Here is a 22,416-nt window from a genome sequence, read left to right on the forward strand (position 1 = left end):
AACGATTGCCCACTCTATTGGAAATTTCATTTATTGCTCGACCATTTTGCACATTGCTTGTTCTAACGGGTATTTTCCATAATACCCAAAGGTCCACATTGCTCGTAAGATATATACATAGGTGGTTGTCCAAATTAATGAGAAATCAATATTTAAAGATCATATACATACATTAATATTAAATATTCAATTAAATATTTTGGTCAACTACGATGGCATCAACTTCTTCTTCACATCATCATTCTATGTTTTTTAACGTGTCATGGGGATTCGCCTTGAATTTTTTTGCCTTGGACGTGTCCGCCTTATACATATTTGCCTTGTAACGTTTTTACTTATTTTATTAAAATATGAGTATGACACAAAAAGTGTTGTTTGCATTGAATCTTTATTTGAGGATGTCAATTTTTGCTAAATTGACATGGAAATAGATAAAACAATACAAATAGATCCATTCAATTTAAAAATGTATTTTGGAAATGAATTGGGAGAACACGAATAGAGCCTTTGAAGACTGAAACTTTTTTAACATATTTTTTTTTTTCATCAATGCACAACAGAAAATCAAATTAACGAACCTTCCAAAAATGAGACGCCCTAGTACACATGTTAAGATAATTATATATTATGTTAACTTTATTATATATATTTATGAAAACAATTATTATTCTAATCTATATAATTCGATTCGCTCTTTAAGAATGTAATTCCCTTGAAAATTTCATTGTCGCCGATGTTCAATATCCCATCCTAGAAATGGTATTTCTGAGTTGATATAAGTTTGAAGTTGACTGTGAAATAATAATTATAGTTAGTTAATGATATTATTACTTTAAATCTCAAACTATAAAGATTTCTTTATCTTATTCAATCCTCAAAGCTCGACAACTCTACAAATCAATCGGCTCTTGTATTTGCTATTTATCAACTACTAAGAAGGAAGTTTTATTTCGTTCGGGTGTAAGGAGAGATTTCAATATATATTCATGACCTGTTGATGAAGAAATGGACTGGATACGAACGACAATTATTGTTCGCAGGGGGCTGTAGCAGCAGTAAATTTGTGATTCCTTCCAAATGCTTTAAAATCTACGTTTTAAGGTTTGAATATTGCGATCTTTTTGTTTTTAATTTCTAAAAGCTGGAATACCATAGTAAAAAATCCACTAATAAACTTATATTAGAAAAAGTTGCAGTTCCCTGTGTTTTAATTATTAACCAAGGCAAAAAAGTATCAGGGGGAAAACGGTGCTAGGCTAAACAGTAGAAGGCAAAAGCGTTATAAGCCAAATCCTCCTAGAACCGTCTATGGTATTTCTATAACACAACTTTTATGTTCGATTTGGAGGGGATTATCTGGGGCTGATGCATCCCAGGTAAACTTTTATGGTAACACCATGTTATATTTTAAGTATTTATAATTGAAATTTGTATGTTATATATATATTTATAATTTATTGTTCATTTTTTGCATTATGAAACCTGTATTGTGTGCCCCTATCTATATGAAGATCTACATGCCTTGAGATAGATAGTACGATAGTAATTGCTTCTGGACATAAATAGGTATTACATGTTTCTTCCATTCAATGTCTAACTCTTTAAATTTTTCAAAAATTGGTGTCATTTCTCCTTAATTCCAAAATAAATGTCCATGCAAATGTATGAAATCATGGAAAACAAATTAATGCAATTATTAAAATATGTAATTACTAATATTATTGTTTTATTTTTATAGATTTTACTTCCTGTACTAATCAAAGTTACATGTTTGTCAATTTTAAGTCTTAATTGCTTTTTGTCCTTGATTATATTATAACAAATTTTCTTGCTTTGAACTAATTCACAGCAATAGCCATAATCTAATTCATTTTTTTTTTTTAAATAAAAGCTCAACTGAAACGTCCTCTGTAATGATTTATTTTCATTATATTTTTGTTCAATATTTTATTGTTAATGATACATCGTTATATGGTTTTTCATTTTTACAATGTCAAATTCAAATGGATGGATTAAATTTTTGAAAACCATAGAAAATACGTGCTGGTTCAATTATAAAATATATTGAGAGCCTTTACAGATAAAAAGCGCGAAGCATTTAAAAAAAACACAATAAAACAAATGACTATAAAAACAATGTGATTGTGTAAAATTGTCATCAGTTCAAATAATATTTGAATTCCAACACTTTAAGAACAAGGATTTGAAAAATAACCATTTAAATAAATAGAAAATGCTTCGTTTAATCATAGTTTCTACCTTATTTGTTGCCTTTACTCTTGGAGATCACGGATTCCCTTCATTTCATCAATCCTCACCATATAAACAACCTTCTCCATACAAACCTGCTCCTTACAGACCCCATTATGATGAATCACCAAAGCCTTACTCCTATCAGTACAGAGTAAATGATGACTATGCTGGCCTTAACTTTGGAGCTGAAGAAAACTCGGATGCAAAGGTTGTCTCTGGATCATATCAAGTTGCTCTTCCCGATGGTCGTTTACAAAGTGTAACATACACTGCAGATCACTACAATGGGTATGTTGCTGATGTTAAATATCAGGGAACTCCAGTTTATCCAAAGCCTTCATACCATCCTAGTCCTTATAAGCCTTCACCTCCATCTTATAAGCATGTTCCTGTGTACCATAATTAAATTTTGAATACGGATATGTTTATCCATTGTTATTCATTGGGAGGCTTTGTTCTCTTGCCTTTATTTATATTGTTAAAAAAACTTCTTTTTTCTTTAAAATTATGATATTCAAATACACATTTCCTAAATTAATTAATAACCAAAATTCTTCCATATCAAAATAATTGCTACAATATAGAAAGGAAAGTGTCCCTCATGAAAGTTTAATTACAAATACCCCGAGGTGTGCAAAATATGTCCTCGAAAAAGGGGTGTGAACACTCTGAACAGGATTTTTTTATTTTCCTAAGCTGATATCTTTATTATTTAATTCATGAAGACAGATCATTTAAGTATCACATTTTAATTAGTGAGTGTGCTATTGATAAATGAAGAGTAACAATGATGGTTTGCTCGAGAGTTACAATGTGTACTACTAATTGGAAGCAAGAGAGCAGTATAGCTGTCATGACGTTTCATTAAATCAGCTGCAAGCAGTTCTGACGAGGGGGAAGGGAATAGGAAATAAACAAGGAGTTTGGCAATAATTACTCTATGTCGTTCCTCAATTCTACTCTGAGCCCACAAAGACTTACAATTATAACTCTGAAACAAATCTACTCTCTGTCTTTTATGAGAACACGCAAAGGTTGAATCCAGTTTGTTCATGTTTGGAAACATTAATGAATCACTGGGAGCCAGGTTGGGAAAATATGGCGTAATATTTTGGCACTAACTCCACTATCTTTACCGTTGCAATAGCAGAAAAATCATGGATTTCTGCAGAATTTTATGATCTTTTAAAAAAAAGAATACTTGAACAAACATTTTTTTAATCTGTTTTGCCATTAAAATATTTCCTACAAGCAAAATTTTATTTTTAGATTATGGAAGGGGGTTATGCCTCACGAGCTCCATTGTTGTAATGAAACACAACATGTTAAGATGAAGCCGCTTTGCTTTTAGAGTAAAGTGTAGTCGATTGTGTGTCCCAAAAATTGTGCTATTCTTATTGCCTGCTGTTTTGGATTTCTTTAGTCAAACGTGGAAACCAGTTCCTGAAAGCTTTTTTATATACAAGATGTTCAAAATTTGTTCATAGTCAGGTGCTCAGTGTTTGCTATTTCTTGCAACTTCACTCGTTGATCTCTTAACGCGATATTGTGATAATTTTCAGAGTGATTGAAGCTAATTAATTTACAAAATCTTGTGAACTAGCCCCTCTTGCCTATATCATATTGTTATAAATACAGGAAAGTGCTGATACAGAAGAATTATTGTGATATCATGTTTCAATTTTCATTCCAGACTTATTAATATTTACAGGGTGTTAAGCGTTCCGTTCCATTTTTTTCTCTCCGTTCAACGTTAGTCGTATTATTTTCATTCTGTGTTACAATCATATCATAATCATGGAGCTACAACTGACAAAAATCGGTTCATTCATTGTCGAGATAGAGGTCAAAAGGCAAACTATAACCAATTTGATTCGTGCCCAGCACAGCAACAAGACAAGTAAAACTGAGCCTTGGACCATTAGAGAAACTCCAAGAACGACCACTACCTCACTTACACGGTTGATGAGGTTCTGTCGGTCAACCAGACTAAGTTTCCAGCTTCGATTCTCCTGGGAATCGTGGCATCAGACGGGAAAAGGAAGTCTTGAAAATTGGGGCTAAGGACTACCAAGACATCGTCAAGGAGGTAGGCTTGTCCTGGGTGTATTCCAACAGGACTATACTGCAGCCCTGTAAAATACAAAAGAGAAGAATTTAATATTTTAAGTGACCCATTTGATGAGCCTCGCCCCATGATTTAGAATTATTGAACAGGTCAAGTTCGACTTAAGGTGCAGTAGTAAAAACTTGTATGTTCGATAAGATCCTTCAAAAAGTGCACCCTTAGCCACTGCTACAAAATAGGTTTCCCAAGCGTTCGTCTTTGCTGTATCTGCCATTTTAATCATATTTAAAAACCTAAAAAAATAAATATAAACTTTGATTTCTTGAATTTTTGGTAAGTAATATTGAAATGGAACGCTAAAATCTCAGTTTTCGCGTTCAATATTAAAAAAAATCCTTTCCCTTCATTCAACGCACGTTCCATGGAACCAAATTGAATTTTAGGTTCCGTTCACAAGACTGAATATTTATTTGTAAGGGAAGCAGAGACAGTTGTAATATCTTGTTATCTCTCTTCATGTAAGCAACACGTTTGCAATAGTTTAGATATGAAATAATTTTTGGTTTTGAAAGTAGGAAAATTAGACTAAATTATATGTTTTGAGGACAAAATAACAAGACTGTTCAATGTGTTAAATAATTACTTTTAACATATTATAACACAAGGTTACTTAACTAGCATCCCCCAATACAAATCCAGTATTGAACACCAGGAGAAGATAATATAATTACATAAAATGAAGCTACTAATAGCATGTAGAATGGGCCCGTTAAAAAAAATAGGAACGAAAATCAACATGGTGACTCTGACAATTTGAAGAATGTTTTGGAGGAGAGAACGAATAGTGCTTATGACGTTTCATTAGATAAGACATGAGAGGAAGGAGAAAAGGATATTAATAAAGACATTTGTTAGAACTACTCGGATGTCGATCCCCAATTCTGCTCTGAGTCAAAAAGGACTTACAATTATAACTCCCCAACAAATCATTAAGGTTTTATGAGCACACACGAATGTTCAATCAGGTTTGGAATATAATTGAATCTATTTAGGAAAGGATGTCCACGACTCAGGAATTATATAATAATGACAACTGCTAAGGAAAAGAAAAGTTCATTCTTCAAACTACCAATTTCAAAAATACGGACCAGCTAAAAAACTCACCCAATTTTCATCACTGTTTATGTTTTAAGTCTTTGTGAACACAAATGACAACTTAACCCGGTGTTAATGAAATTAAGAATGGTCATAGGCCATGGTAATTGTCAAATTAAAAGCATATTTAAATTTCAATTAGTTATATATTTTTGTTTTATGGTTATCATTTTCATATTGTATGTAATGTATGGAAGGATGGATTCTGAATATTATATGTATAAAGTATTTGTTCTATAACATATCGAATACTTTTTAGATTTGCAAGGCTGAAGCCCCCCAAATTAGGAAATTTTAGTATTTTACTAAAAGAAAATTTTGGTCAGAATGAAAAAAATTTACCCAAAAATATGGCTTAAATTATTTTGTGAAAGATTTATCTACTAAAAAAAAAGGTCATTTGGGCAAATTATATGGTACAACAAAAAAATTAATTTTCTATAAATAAAAAATTTTGATTTTCGAAGAAAATAAATATTTTTGGAAAAAAATTCAAAAATCTAAAGCTATTCACAAAAAATTACTTTTTTTGTGATAAATATTTGTAAAATAAAATGTTCTATAAAATAATTTCGAAGATAAAACTGCAAATATATTAAATTTTATGAAAAAAATTCAAAAATCTAAAGCTATTAAAAAAAATTACTTTTTTTGTGATAAAAATTTGTAAAATAAACTGCAAATATTAAATTTTATGAAAAAATTTTCAAAAAAACAGCTGTTCATAAAAAATGAGAAAAAAAAAGTCTGGAGCTATTCACAAAAAAAAATATCATATTTTTAGACTGCTGCATAATTTGCCTGAATTATGAAAAAAAATTGTCACAATTTGTTAAAAATAAAAAATTCCTTATTTTTGAGGTTGGAGTCTAAAGCCTCTCCAGTCCATCCCGTGTGGACTTAGTATACTGAACGTTAGTATCTACCAGTTATTTCTCAATGATTGAGTTTTGACCTTTCATGAATTATACTAGCTAAATGAAAAATAATCAATAACTCAAATTATAAGAGTTACAGCATAAACAAAACAAAATTCTGATTTCATTACTAACAAAATAATGATTCTTCTAAAATATAATTTCACCCTCAAAATCAGTTATTGTTACAATATTTCGAATAAAATTATTGATTTATGTTTATAAGTTTTGTGGGTATTGCTTATGTTCAATTTTGCATTCCGTTCACAAGACTGAAGACTTATATGAAGGGGAACCAGAGATATTTGGAACATCTTGTTGCCTCCCTTTATGGAAGCAAAACGGTTGCAACAGTTTAAAGCTGAAATAATTTTTGTTTTGAAAGTAGGAAAATTAGACTATTTTGAAGAATTGGTACATGCAAAAAATGTATAACGTTTGAAGATCATTAAATAAGTCTAATTTAAACTCTAAAAATTTAGAGGTAATAAAATGTTGAAATTGAACAATTATATACTTATAAAAACCCGTAACTTTTATACTTTTGTCCGATGTTAGCACTACCTTTTTCGTAAGAAAATAAGAAGAAAAAGAGAGTCCGCGTAGGCACGTTATTTCTTTGTTTTTCAGCGAGGTTGAGTAGTGTTGTAATAATTCTACATAGTGGATTTCATCAGAATCAACAATATACTTTATTTATCATTTCATATTTATTCAATCAAAGTTTAGTTTTTTTCTTGAATAATTTGTATTTATTCCTTTCAATGCAATTATATATAATAATGTTTTACATAAATCCTGAATTTGATCCGTTTACATCTTAGAAGAACCACATAAAAACTCTTCAACCACTACCAAGAGTGTTTGTTCAAGGCATTTTGATTTTACTTTTAGATATCTACATCTTTTGGAATTGAAGGCTATCAAAGTCAGAGGAAACTATGAACGTTATCCAGGAAATGCTTATTAATTGTTTAGGAGTAACCGGATTTCAAGAGTCTGAGGAAGCAATCAATATTCGCCGAGAAAGGGAAAGAATACGTAAAAGAGTAGCCAGGGATCAAGAATCAGAGGAAGCGAAAAATCGTCGGCGAGAAAGATTAAGAAAACGCAGAAGAGAACTTAGAGCTCAAGAGTCAGTAGAGGCGAAAAATCTTCGACGTGAAAGGGAAAGAAAACGTCAAAAAGAAGCCAGAGATCAAGAATCAGAAGAAGCAAGAAATCGTCGACTCGAAATAGACAAACAACGTCAAAGAAAGTTAAGAGCGCAGATGCCAGAAGATACGAAAAGTCTCATGCGTAAAATACAAAGAGAACGTCAAAGAGAAGTTAGAGCTCAAGAATCGGAAGAAGCCAGAAAATTCCGGCTTGAAAAAGATAGAGAACGGCAAAGAAGGATGAGGGCTCAAATGTCTGAAGAAGAGAAGAGCATCACGCGAAGAATACAAAGAGAACGTCAAAAAGAAATCAGAGATCAAGAGTCAGAAGAGACAAGAAGCTCCCGACTTCAAAGAAACAGACAACGTCTACGAAATTTGAGAGCCCAACGGGTAGGGAAGTTGAATAATCTTCTCCAAGAGATAAAAAAAGAATCTATAAGGTTGGGGGAAATAAAATGTGATAAGCTTAATCAAGATAATCATTGTGGAAGAGAATTGGGAGTTCAAGGATCATACGAATCGAATTATTTTTTCCAAAATCTCAAAAAAGAACTTAAGTATGAGGATTCAATGGACATGAGGAATTATCAACTTGAACAGAGAAGCAAACAAAGTCAACAGAATGAGATATTCAAACAGTCCGACGAATCCATTCATCTTCTAGAAGCAATAAAAAGAGAGCTCAAGTATGAAGAGTCGCAAGAAATGGATATGTATTGTCGAAAAACATTCAATGAAATTAGAAGCTCTAGAATTTAATAAAACAAGAACATATTCACATGGGGAATTTTTTTGAATCCATCTTATTCAGAGATTAAATGGATGATTAAAAAATAATAAAGAAGAAGTAAGAAAACTAATTTACACTGATATAACCTAATATGAATGATAGTTATGGACGTATATTTAAATATGGTAAGAATGTTAACTTATTTATTTATCCTACAAAATAACCATTTCATATTTTCATATAGGGATATTCTTACATTTGGAATGTGTTGTGGAAAATACATTTAAGAAGATAAAATTCTTCAGAATAATGATGAAAAATTTTCTAGCTTTCTTTGGTACTGGCGTATATTCATTGCATGGATATTATCTTCCGAGTTGCATTCTACCGTGGCTTACAAACTTGTATTCAAGGATTTGAAAACAACCACCTTATCTATAATAAACATATTATTATACGTAGACAATAATAGTCCTCATTATTTCAAAAGTTTTATAATAGAGACAAAATCAAAGACATCCTATTTAACTTTCTATTAAAAATAATTTGACAATTACTTTGACTTCCTAAATTGCTAAAAATTGATTTCGATATTTTAAAATGTGGAAATTTGTTATTTGAGAAATGAAGCATGGGTTTGATCAGAAATAACATCATTTTTGTAGCCCACCAGCTTAGAAATAGTATGTTCCTTTAAAACAATGATAAAGATTTCGTAAATATATGCAAACATGAATAATTTGAGTTGTTATGTTACGTTAATTTGTTTTAAAACTGAATCTATTTAACACAATATAAACTACATATCATTTTGGAAATAGCTTATACTTAAAAGCAGATGTATTAAAAATATTTTTACACTAAAGAGTATTGAAAGTAATTCAATTATATCATATTACTTTAATAACTTTCAGCCAAGAATACATAGTTCTGGATTATATTTTTTAAATCATGGCTTCATCAATATAGACAGACGTAGTAACTAAGATTATTTGACCACAAAAGGCGTTGACTTATAGATAATTAATACATAAATATCCGTTACACACAAATTATTCATAATGAGTTGGTAAATCATTTCTAAAAAATCAGGTCTACTTAGTTGATTATATATTGAGAATACATTGAAATGGAATGATCAAATTGAAATGGGCACATCATCAAACACACATGCAATAACTCCCAAAAATGCTTCGATTCATTATTGTATCTTTTCTTCTCGCCTCCGCCACTGGAGATCATTATCATGACCCTATTCGATCCTAGAATACACAATGGTGAGAGTAATATTTCCTCCAATATAGTGTTCTAATGACTATTTTGGAGCCATGTTAACAGTTGAGGAAAATGCGGATGGAAAGATCAGCTTTGGATCCGATCAATTTCCCTCTCTATGGTTGTATTCAAACCATGGCCTGCGCCGTTCATGGGTACAATGGTATTTTTGCTTGTTGCCTACGAGGGAAGTCTTAGTTACTCCAAGTGTGAGCCACAATATGCTCATAAGCTAGCTCCATCTTACAAAACATTCTATCAAGATAATGCTTGTAAAATAATTTTATTTATGAATAAAAGCTATTTATTTTCAAAATATGTTATAAAAAAAATTAACATGAATATTTCTATATTAAAATAATTAATTATCATTACAAATTATATTAATATATTCATTTTTTAGTTTAGATTTTATTTTAGTATAGGTGGTAAATGTTTCTGTGGAAAGTGGGAAATTAATTTTTTCAACCAGAAATGGATTATAATTTTTGAAAAATGGAATGAAATAACGATGAAAAATAGAGATCGGGCTGACAACAAATTAAACTATTTGTTTTCTATTCTAGCAGTAACTACCATAATATTTACTCTAAAGAAAACCATTAATTTCCCTCAGCATAATTTAAATTCTAATGCATAGATCAATCACGTAACAGAAAAAACTGACTGAACAACTGATGATAAATCAAATACTAAGTCACTAAGAATGTCTAAAATGAGAATCCTCAATTTATATATGTATAGGATGGCTGGGACATGCAAAAATCCGAGGTACTTCTAAGTACAAGGTAACTTTTCACCAAGGAAAATATCGTTAACTTACTTTTGGAGTACAGAGAATTATAGTTGATTTTATGATGACTAAAAAAGTATTCATATTTACAATAGATCATCTCAGATAATTGCTTTATTAACTATCAGGGACCATGCTACTATGGGTCGGACACTTCCGATTCTTTTAGACATGATGATCACTGATTAAAAACCAAATATGACATTCTATTTAACATATATTTAGACGTCATCATATAATTCAGATCTTCAACTTTGTAGGTATAGAAAAGCGAGGCCAATAGAGTCCCGATAAAATAATATTATATTAGATTTCATGCCTCAAATTTTTTCATTTCTAATTTTATAGATGGATCTAGAATATCTTCCATAGCTATCTGTTTAAATTTTTTAATTAAATATATTGTATTGAGATTCAATTTATCAATTGATGAGTGCCAAAGACTTATGATAAATACATCTTTACTTTTGAAGTCCAATCAATCATGCTTAAAGCCCTAGTTACCTATTGCCATGGCCATTAAATAATTTTTTGAGTAAGAAATATATCATCCTGTAAAAAAATTACTATTAGATACAATATTCGATAAGTATCATTGTAGGGTAGCCATTAATCAACCTTCTCTTTCCCCCGAACATGTCACCTTTTTAAATTCTGTCCGGAGACATTTTAATAAATTTATGAGATGTCTGGTTTATTAAATATAACATGTTAAAAATTTATCTGTATGTAAAATAAAGTTTAAATCAGCGTTATCTTGCTGACCGAACAATATACCAGGCGTTTTTGTCAGCTGTCGATGTTTTTGCTTCGTTTCTCATAATCAGTGTTTTGAACGTTCATTGTTTGAATTATAATTAGCTTTTGTTAAGCTGTAAAAAATTATTGAATTATCAATCCATAGTTGAGAAGAATTAGCTAACAACCAATTGATTTTGTATCTTTTTTTTTTTTTGTATTTTAATATAAAATGTCGCGTAATATAAAAAAGGTAAAGACGTGGAATATCCATCAAAGAGAAATACTGTTTTTGATTCTATTGATGAATATATGGATGGGGAGATGAATGAGATCAATGAAAGGCACTCACTCGTCTTTGACGGTCAGAGTCACTTATTTAATAACATAGTTGAAAATTAAGGCTCAAATCTTCAAAGGCTCTGTGTAAATACTGAAACGAGAGGACCAAAGGTTCATGTCTCCCACTTTTTGAAAAACGATAAGAATGAAAAGTTCCAGGGTTATGGTGTTAATCAATATGACTATGTGACGTGGTTAATATGAAACTGTCCTCCGCATATGAATTGGTATTGACGCCACCAAATCTTTGGGATATTTTTCTCTCTTCCAAAATTTGATTTCGATAACAAGTCTAAAGTGATAAGTTGTCAATCACAAATTCCATCTCATTTTCTTTCATATTTGGTTTATATTCAATCTACAGTTAAACCAGATACTATCTCACAAAACTATACATTAAAAAGTAAGTCAGCAGTAATAAATCAAACTCTATTGAAGTTAAGTGAGAATACTTTAGAAGGAATGGGCACAAAGAAAAACTTATATACATCTCCAGGGTGTGTGGTGTAGGAGATGTAGCAACCCATCCCCCAAAAAAAAAAAAAAAAAATATATATATTAAAGAATTTTTGTTTCTTACTAGAAAATTTGATTATTTTTAAAGAAATTTAATTTGATTTTCATTATTTTATCCAAAAAATTTAATTTAATTTTTCATTTATTTTAACCAAAAAATCAATTTTTCATCAATTTTTCAAAAAAAAAAAAAATATTTTATGTGAATAACTATAGATTATTAAAATTTTTTTCCAAAAAATTTAATATTTGAAATTTAATTTTTCCAATTTTTTTTTTAACCAGCTCTGGATTTTTTGATTTTGTTTGAACAACTATAAATTTTAATTTTTTTTCAGAATAGCTATAGATTTCTCTATTTTTTTTTTTCAAAAAATTTTTTTTTTTTTGGAAAAAATTTAATTTTTCCAATTTTTTTTTAACCAGCTCTGGATTTTTTAATTTTGTTTGAACTATAGATTTAAATTTTTTTTCAGAATTGCTATAGATTTCTCTATTTTTTTTCAAAAAATTTAAAATTTGAATTTTTATTGAAAAAATTTCATTTTTCAAATTTAGAAAAAAATAATTTTCAAATTTCAAATTCTCCAACAAATTTTAGTTATATATGTTATATTATGTTTTTTTAAATTCCCAAAAATAAAAAATAAATATACACATAATATATAATCTTGCACACGCCCCTGATCTCTTATTCGAATTAGTCAAAGCACAAGCAGATAATATGATATTGGAAGTCTTCGTTTGTCTAGTACGCGTCTTGGGAGCCATAGGATCAATTCTTTCGTTTAAAAGTGAAGAAACCTTCCCACTCAACCCAAGAAAATGAACAATCAGTAACAGGATTGATAAGTATAGTGTCTTACGTATTGTTCTCCGATCAAATTTTTTGTTAAAAAGGCTCAGATAAGAGGGGTCAAATGAAGATTTTTGGAAGCTACAGCTGCTATATGTAGTCGTAAAATTTTTCAAATTTCGAACATAATTATAATTAATTAAAACAGTATGAAAAGATGACCAAAATATGAAATTTAGAGACATTGCCCCGAAGTAAAAATCGGGGGTGTACACAGGGGGTGGGCTCGATGAAAATGTTTCTAACAAAATAGACTTATTTATTTATTTATATTTGTTTGACAAATTACTTTTCGTTAAAAAAGGTCATTAGGGCAAATTATGTGTCAAAGGACAAAATTTAATATTTTAGTTTTTTTTTATTCATGTTTTGAATATGTATGGATTTTTCAATTTTTTTTTTGCGAAAAAAGTTCATAGTTGAAATTTAATTTCAAAATATTTTGTAAATATCTGTGGATTGTTGAATTTTTTTGAAGAAATTTAATATTGAAATTTTCATTGACATTTTTTTTGCAAAAATTAAACTTTTCAAAAAATTTTCAGAATATCTATGGATTTTTCAAATAAAAATTAATTTTTGAAATTTTTTCCAAAAGAATTTTTTTTTTTTGTGAATAACTGTGGATTTATAAAAATATTTTCCAAAAAAAAATCCTTTTTTGTGTATAGTTTAGGATTAAAAAAAATAAAAAAATACCCCCCTAAAAAAAAAAAAAAAAATCCTGCAGTCACCCCCCGACATCATTATTAATATAACGCCTTATTTTGTCCAAATCTATTCACAATAGCAAAGTTAGTACTGATCTTGTCTTGCAAGACAATGTACTCGTATCTAACTTAATTAAATTTTATCGGAGGGCCAAAAACGTAAGTATGAGAATTATGGTTCTAAGTAATTTTGGCCCAGCCTTTTTCGCTGCCCGTAATTTTGCCGTCTACGTTTTTGCCACAGGTAATTTTGCCGTCTACATTTTTGCCACAGGTAATTTTGCCTAAGGGAGATTTTGCCGCATAGCATATCCACCAACTTTGATGTTCTTTTACATTATTGGATCGAAATACTATTGTAACTCGATCAGATTAATTAAATAGCTAGGAGAAATAATGACAAATGGAAAAAAGAGATAAAATAAATCATAAAAATAACAGATCTGGGATGATGAGTCTATATCCAAAGAACTCCTACCTTTTAATTCCCTACCTTTTATTCATATATTATAGCATTTCACGTAAATAAACTAAAAGGTAATTACGAATATCTTAATTTTAGTAAAAAGTCATAAGTGAAATCAGAGGCTTTATAGAAAAAAAGGAATATTTGTTGATGAATCACAGTTACCATTTAGGTTTATTCACCAATCAACGAAATAACATATCCATTCTTTTTTTCTTTTTGCAAAATATTTTCAAAATGATAAAACTCTCCAAATATTTTACGTCCAAAAACAAAAAAATGAAATTGTTTCATATACATTTTTTTACTAGAAATGGAGAGTTAGGTATTGGTGGGAGCAGGAACAAATCCAGCACCAAAATCCAGAGATAGTTTTCTTTGACATCAAGATTTTTAAAAAATGACCTGGATCTAGTATGACTCAAAAACGAATAAATGGCCTGACGGAATTTTGTCTATCTATATAGGGGGTCACGAAACTACGGCCCTTGGACCAGATTTGGCCCTCGACGTCAGTTCATCTGGTCCACCGACGGTATTTGAATTTTCTTTATAAAACGTATGGAACACGAAACTTTACGATAAAATTTAAATTTGAATATGTTGTTGGGACAACTAGAAGATATGGATGTAAATGTGCCTTACATTTAATATTGTTGTAGTGTATTTTATGTGAATTATCTTTTAAATAACTACAGAGTCTATTTGTCTTGTTCTATGCATTTCAAGAAATATATATTTATTGCACATGTACCACCAACAGGAGCTAAACTCATTTTCTCCATCTCCGTTTGGGTATCCCACAATTATGTATTTTCTCTGTTCTTTCACTCTTCATTATGACTACTAAAAAAGTGAAAAGTGGACACTGGGTGTTGCATTTTTGAAAAAGTATAATCTTTGTCGTCACAATGAAGCAAAATATCTACTAAAAGTCTTCTGGAACGTTAACTCTGGGAATTATGAGTCCATGAAATTTAGTTTAGAAACTCAAATAAACTTCTTCACGAGAAAGTTTGGTGAAAATAAATCTGTCAATTTATAACTTACAAAACAGAATGATTATGCAGCCCACCCTCGTCATTCTTTCATTTATCAGGCCCGCAGTAAAAAAAGTGTGCGTACCCCTGTTCTATATAATAAATATGAATGTATGAGTGTTTGTGCTTCAATCAAGGACAAACCAAAGAATAGATTTTCCTGAAAAAAAGAATTCAAATATAGATTTTTTTTTCCTGGTAACAATCTGTTTGGCCTTCAAGGCCTTGACAGCCTTAAAATTGATTTTTTAGCACTTCACCAGTACAACCAGAGGGCAAGGGTGCATTTTGGATATTGTAAGGGTTCTTTGATGCTCAGGGAAGCAGTGGTGGAAGAAATTAACCTAACTCAGGGACCAGCAGCTTATATGCACAAACCAGTGGATAAGGGTGTATCCTAACACATTAAAAGGGGTTCTTGGGGCTTAGAAATAGCAGCAGTGCAGTTTAAACTATATATATGTACTATGTTTGCCTATATAATACCTATATATTAGTATACTCAATACTCATAAAAACAACATGAGAATTATTTTTAAAATTTTACGGTTTTTATTTTTTGTTTTATATTAATCAGAGGAGTTCTTATTTAATTTTAATGTATTTATAATGTTGATGGATTTGTTGCTGATGTTCAATACGAAGGAACTCCAGTCTACCCTAAGTATGAACCCAAGGCTTCTTCCTATAAGCCAGCTCCTTATCATGCTCCAGCCTACAAGCCAGCTCCTCCTCCATCTTGTCAAGCCTAAGAACTCCTCCCTTATATTCATTCATTTATTTATTATACTATTTCACGTTACATGTGATATTTAAATAAATAAAAGTTAATTACGAACATCTTACATCATTGTAGTGAAAATAAATGCACTAGTTGTAGGTGAAATCAAAGTTTTTATTTAACATATTTATAATTATCCGACTGACATGAAATAGGCACCATTATGTTCGATAACTTACAGTTGTTTCTCCTTTTTATAAAGATCCTTATCCTCACTAGCAGAATTGCTGAGACAGTTGATTTTTACAAGTTTCTATTGAGTCTTATTTATACTTACAAAATCATTTCACATAGAGAGGAACATATGATAACCATTTGGTACTATGTCCGGATTATAAGGTGTATGCACAAAAATGATTGATTTTTGTACGATTCTTTAAAAATTCACAGATAGTATTCGATCCAAGATGTTTTTTTTGTGTTAACTCTTATGTCCCCCATACGTACTATGTGTTCATTTTATTTTAAATCCAGTTTGACTCAAGTGGCTCTGAACTGTTTTTTTTTATAGAAATTAAAGGTCATGGGCAATCAAAACAATGCTTACATGGCGGTTGAACTTTAATTTTTCTAAAATGTTATGTACATTCTCATAGATGTATCTTTGATTTCAATATTAACGAAACGGAAAAGCAAAATTGCACATGATTGGCGGCTTCGGACAATATCTACTGTTCAAATTTTCAGCTAAAGCTTGATTTCTGCCTTTATCAAAGAAAAAGGGAAAACAAATAATTTTTTCTTATACTAGTGTCTATCTTTGATGGTAGCTCAATTGTTGTTAAATATTAACAAATTGTGAATATAATATAACTTATAGACAAATTGGTTTTACGCTTAAAAACAACCCTTTCAGGGTTGTAGATTGAACGGAAAAATGAATGGCGTTCACACTTTCGCTTCAGTTTTGAACAACTGAGCGATTAATAATATCAAAAAAAAGGATGAACAATGAACGGCGTTTTTGTCGTTTCTAAGGGGCCATTATTAGTCTTGTTGGGACTTGGTCCAGCAGCAATTTTTTTTTGGATTGAGTCTTCAGTGATTTTTTTTGGTCTCACATTGTAGACATATTTTTTTCGCTCTCACTTTGTAGACATATTTAGATTCGGTCTCACTTTATGGACCGATTTAGATTTGGTATCAATTTATGGACTGACTTTTTTCGGTGACATTTATTATGAGAGACCATTTTTTTTCTAGGTTCATTCATTTTTTTTTTAATCTCAAAAGTACACGATAAATTCTAGAAAAAATACTGCATACATATAAGAGACGGCAGGATCAAAATTAATCTGAGCTATCTCTGTTTAAACTTTGTATAACATCATTGTCAAATCGGTGTAGACCTTTTTTCTGGGACCGAACTAGACCGAATTTGTCCTTTGGACCGATCTAGAACGAGCTTTTTGTAGGACCGAACTAATTCGTTCCAACAAAAAATATAACAGTCTCAGACCAATCTAGGATTTCCAGACCGAAACCCAACACTAGTCGTTATATGACTATTTTTTTGAAGGATTGCTACAATTTTTCTCTCTCGATTATCTGTATAATTTTATTATCTTTGAGAGTGCCTATAATAAATATATACAGGGTACGGTTTTACAATTAAGAATTTTCGAGACCAGGACATAAACCTTTTTATTTCTTAAATTAGTAGAGATATTTACAAATCCATTTATATACAAACGTAGTGACTCTGCATGAGCCTAATTTTCAATCCAACCACCCTCAGTCTCAACCACGGCCTCTGACCTGGCGCGGAACCAACTGCACACCTTGATCAGGTGATCTTTATTCATATTGTTCACAGCCTTAATAATGGAGGCTTTCAGAGAAGCCAAATTGTTGTGGACACACTTATTGGAGTCCCTCTGCAAGACACCCCACACGAAATAGTCCAAAGGATTCCAGTCTGAGGAGCTAGAGGGCTACATTTCCTTGGACCAGAACATCTCTGAATTGTCCGAAAGCCAATTTTATTGCAGATCGATCTGCCTTCCTCCTTGCTGGTGTTCCCATCCCTCCAGACTCATTGAACTCCTATTCGACTTTGTACATGATGACAGAGGACAACTTGAGAAAATCGATGATCTCTTTGGGCGCACGGCCTGCACGGAGGGTGACAATGATCGCCGCACGACCGTTGTACTCGGAGTACATTTTCAACACCTTGTAAACAGAACATGCAAGGGACAATATGAAAATATATTTTTGCACCGAGGAAGATTATCAAAAAGAAAAGACTAATTAAAAATAAAGATAAAGTTTTGTCAAAAACCTTATGGTTTACAAAACCTTTATTCATTTATTCCCGAATTAGACGGACCACTAAGAATTCGCATGTATGGTGAATCAAAGGGGTTAAAAGTTAAAACACAATACAACAACATTTTTGCGCGCCGGCTGAAACCAACATTTATTATTGTCATTTAAGGTGTAGACCACGAAGATGACCATTAAAACTTTCAATTCATGAAGGGTTGGCCTTTAAAACCTTTTTTAAATCAAGTTTTTAGGGTATCACTAAGATTGAGTCCCATATTTCGACATGAAAAACGTATATACGATAATCAAAGTAAATAATAAATTGATAATAACATTTCAGTATTTAAAAAATGAATTATTTATAACGTTATCTTGATTATATTTAATAACAAATGTATATAACCACCAATTTATTATTTACTTTGATTTTCATATATACCGTCATGCCGAATATGGCACTGAATCTTAGTAATAACCTAAAAACTTGATTTTTAATAAAAGGCTTAAAGGCCAAACCTTCATGGACTGAAAGTTTTATTGGGCAATTTGTTTTGTTCCGACTTAAATAACATTAATAACTGTGGGTTTTAGTCTCCGGGCGTTCCAAGACCTTCATATTGTTGCATAGTGTAATTTAAGTTTAAAATGAAAATTATTCACTCAATCATTGTGTAATTTTTATTGTTATTTTATAAAATATCTAAATTTTCAATTATAGTATACTTAAAGAAGAATCCTAGTTTAATATATTAATCAAAATAAAATATGTCCATTATATAAACTACGTGTTTAAATGTAGAACTTATATACTATGAAAGTGGTTCTAAAGTCTACATACTCTAATTAATGCTCCCGTTGGAAGTGATTGGATTAAGATCCCACTTTGAATTTTGGAAATATTTGAAAACATGAGCATGAAATCCGTACTAGAGCCCAAACTTTTATTTTTGATTAAATATATAATTATGATTTAATATAACGGTCATTCCATGTAAAATCAACGAAAATAAATAAAAAAATGCCATCCTACACCCTCAAATCTAGATGATTTTGGACACATAATCTCAAATTTATGACTAAATTAAGTCTATCAAGTTTTAGTACATAATTTTGATTCGTTTCTGAGAAATAAATACTTGTCTCACACCAAAATTTTCAACGTCGCTTTAATGTCTTTTTACCAGATGCTACTATTTTGTCTACCTTTTTTCATCTAAAAGAGCTACCTTTTTGAAATCTGCTACATAACTATTAAGAAGTGTGAAAGTTCCAAAAAATGAGGTCGAAATTAGTATATTTATATTTTTTTATGATCTCAATTTTGATGTAAAAAAAATCTGAAATACACTAGCAAGTACTTGATCAACGATAAAAAAAATTACCCAACTCTTATGAATATGCAACTTTAGCAACATGCTTTACATAAATAGGGCCTGGCCTCATTGTGTCAATAAAGTGCAGGGTTTTTTATTATAGCTCCCTGGGTGAGATCTCAAAGTTAGGTTACTTTTCTCCGGAAATTTGATCAAATTATTTTATGATTTATAGAGACAGAAAAACGAAAACAGAACTACATACAGTATAAATCCTATTATTGATTAGAAGTTAACAAATTAAAATAAAAATAAAAATATGAGAATTTTATAGTATAACACCTATTTATAAAATTGGACATAACGTTAAAATAGTTTGCTCATTCTTTTTTGAGTCTTGGAACTATCGTTCTTTCGCCCTTACTGGTAAATATAAGAACTGTAAACTTTTTTTGAACCTTTGCCATCATTTTGATGACTTTGGTGTAATATATTCCTAGTTAATCTTTGCCAAAAATCATCGTCAATCACCTTCTGATGGAATTGTTGAAGCTATGAATAGATTTGTAACATGACATGATGCCTGCTATAGCATCTTTGCAGAAGTTGAAACAAATTGAGCCAAGTATTTGATCTTCTAATGTTCGTTGTAGACTAGCTCATGCTACAAATCTTTTCATAATTCCAACAGCTTCTAATCAATAATATGATTTACTGTACTTCAGTTTTCTTTTTTCAGTCTAAATAAATCATATAATAAGTTTAATTTATCGCTCCAACAAAACTTTATTCTTCCATGTTTTGTTTTTTTACATTGTTCAAAAATGAACAGAAAGGGAGTGAAGGGATCCAAGCCTGTTACCTCTCCATAAAATATTTTGAAATTTGATAGTAATAGATTTTGTCCAGAGATTTTCGGAGGAATTGTTTTATGTTTACCTTTTTTTGAATTTGTCATTGGTAAAGTGGTATAAGTGACTCTTAATCCTTAAACATACCTTGATCCTACGTATATAAACGGAAATATAATCTTAGTTATCTATTATAGTTATTATCAAGCGATGAAACTGTTTCAAGAGCGAAAAATATATTGAAATCAAAGTTATAGTAAGTTACATATAATACTTTTCTGTACAAATACTGATCGTTTTGTTTCAACAATATTATGAATATAAATAGAGCATATAGATGTTAAAAATGGGGGAATCTTAGTCTATTAAATAATGTTTCCCAAATATTGCATCCCAGAATAAGCTAGGTGCACCACAAAAATGTTTATTTTTGCTTGTCTAATAAGACCAAAAATGGGATTGAATAAGATAGTTTCCAGTGCAATCAAGTATTACTTCTCTGATTTCCGTTATATCATTAATGCACCTTCAATTCCTCTTTCGTCATGCAATTTTAAAAATTGTTTTAAAAACTTTATGAATTAATTATCCTTCCTTCATTTTGTAGTTGGTTTTATCAAACTAAGTTGATACCAAGATAAATTCTTCTAGTCTATAAGATATAGGTCACTTAAGATATTTGCAGAGGTAGAATAAAGTTTTTATGCTGCAAGTTACAGTAGAATTTAATTTAGCTCTAATATTTAGAATTATATTCAGACTCAATTTTAATTTTTTTCCTTATAAGTGGTACTTTGAAGAGTATTTACTAAGAAAAAATTGAAATGATTTCACAAATATTTTTGTTAAAAACGGTTTTCAATTCAATCAAGTATTAATTCTTAGATTTTGAACTCAAGTCAAGTTTCAATATTTGAAATACAAACTCGAGTCCAAGGCCTCATCTCTGGCAAATAAAATATGTATGTTATTTAACGATTTTGATTCCAAATATTAGTTGATGGTCTCTAAAATGTTTGTTAATTTAAAAATTTGGCAATTATACTATAAACTATTATTAATAGCAGCTTGTCTTTTATGATTCTAACAAAATGTAAAAATCCTCAAGTTCAATACTAATGATATTGCCTAACATTAAAGTTTGGTTTTTGAACAATATTAAAGAGCAAGTCGGACTTATGCAGAAGTACGACTTTTTGTCAGTTCAAAATATTTAATGCCTGAGAAAGTAGCAAAACAATTACATAAACAATTGAAGTTCATTTAAAAGGATTCCTCTCATTTAATAAATACTGAGGCCATGTAAACTTAATCAAGCATTAAAGTTATATTTTGTATTGTTTCATCTACGACTTTTACTGGGAAATCTAGTCAATAATCCGATTGAATTATATAGGAATATAAGATTATTATGGTTTGTTTTTTTTCTCGATAAATTCGGGTATAGGTAAAATAGTGAAGAATAGCGGATTACATATTTATATATATTTATGGATTTAATATTAAATTCAAGTTAGTAACGTCTTTTAATCTTACTAACATAACATAGACAATAAACATGTTACATGCGAATCAATTCTTAGTGTTGTAAATGAAATAATATGCAATAGTTCATTTTTATGTTTAAATTTAGGGCGTAGAGTTATAAGCTAACTATGAGCATAGTTGGTAGGGATGTAGGACATGTAACCCAATTCCCCTCCCCCAGACTTACTACATTTATAAGAATATTTTTAATATCAATAGAAAATAGTTTTAATTTATTTTTTTAATACTTTCCATAGATTGAGCACAATATAGAATTCACCAAGCTGACTTTGAATTGAAATAAGGTAACAGTTTAAATAGAGGATGAAATAATTTAATTAATGAAATATTATAAAAGGTGCTGACATTCCATTTTTTTTTACAAAAATGTCATTTAACACAATTTGGCTCTAAACGAACAATATACAAGGGATGTCTGAAAAATTTCCGACCTAACAAAGATTAAAAAAAAATTTTTTTTTTTCATATTTTATTTTTCAACATAGTTTCTGTATAACTCTACACACTTCTTCCAGAAATCCTCCCATCTCTGTTACCCGCCCAAATAGTATTCAGCGGTTTTCTATACAAAATAATTGTTCACAAGGTACTTTTTGTTTTTGGCTCAATTACTCTAAGTTGGATTGACTTAGA

General features: G+C 30.2%; 2 protein-coding genes across 2 annotated transcripts; both read left to right on the forward strand.

The window, feature by feature from the left end:
* Positions 1-2,233: 2,233 nt before the first annotated feature.
* LOC121127787 (adult-specific cuticular protein ACP-20) lies at positions 2,234-2,659 on the forward strand. The gene has a single exon (XM_040723278.2). The coding sequence runs from the start codon at positions 2,234-2,236 to the stop codon at positions 2,657-2,659; it is 426 nt and encodes a 141-aa protein (XP_040579212.1).
* Positions 2,660-7,045: 4,386 nt separating this feature from the next.
* Positions 7,046-9,953, forward strand: LOC121128031 (uncharacterized). The gene is made up of 3 exons (XM_071892838.1): positions 7,046-8,468; positions 8,528-8,998; positions 9,376-9,953. Exon 1 carries the CDS (start codon positions 7,335-7,337, stop codon positions 8,310-8,312), a length of 978 nt encoding a protein of 325 aa, XP_071748939.1. The 5' UTR covers positions 7,046-7,334; the 3' UTR covers positions 8,313-8,468; positions 8,528-8,998; positions 9,376-9,953.
* The last annotated feature ends 12,463 nt before the right edge of the window (positions 9,954-22,416 follow it).

This window comes from Lepeophtheirus salmonis, chromosome 13, assembly GCF_016086655.4.
Source record: "Lepeophtheirus salmonis chromosome 13, UVic_Lsal_1.4, whole genome shotgun sequence".
NCBI classification, from domain to species: domain Eukaryota; kingdom Metazoa; phylum Arthropoda; class Copepoda; order Siphonostomatoida; family Caligidae; genus Lepeophtheirus; species Lepeophtheirus salmonis.

What these genes read in the sequence shown, in the direction of transcription:
- LOC121127787 (XM_040723278.2), top strand. Translation starts at nt 2,234, where the DNA reads ATGCTTCGTTTAATCATAGTTTCTACCTTATTTGTTGCCTTTACTCTT.
- LOC121128031 (XM_071892838.1), top strand. Translation starts at nt 7,335, where the DNA reads ATGAACGTTATCCAGGAAATGCTTATTAATTGTTTAGGAGTAACCGGA.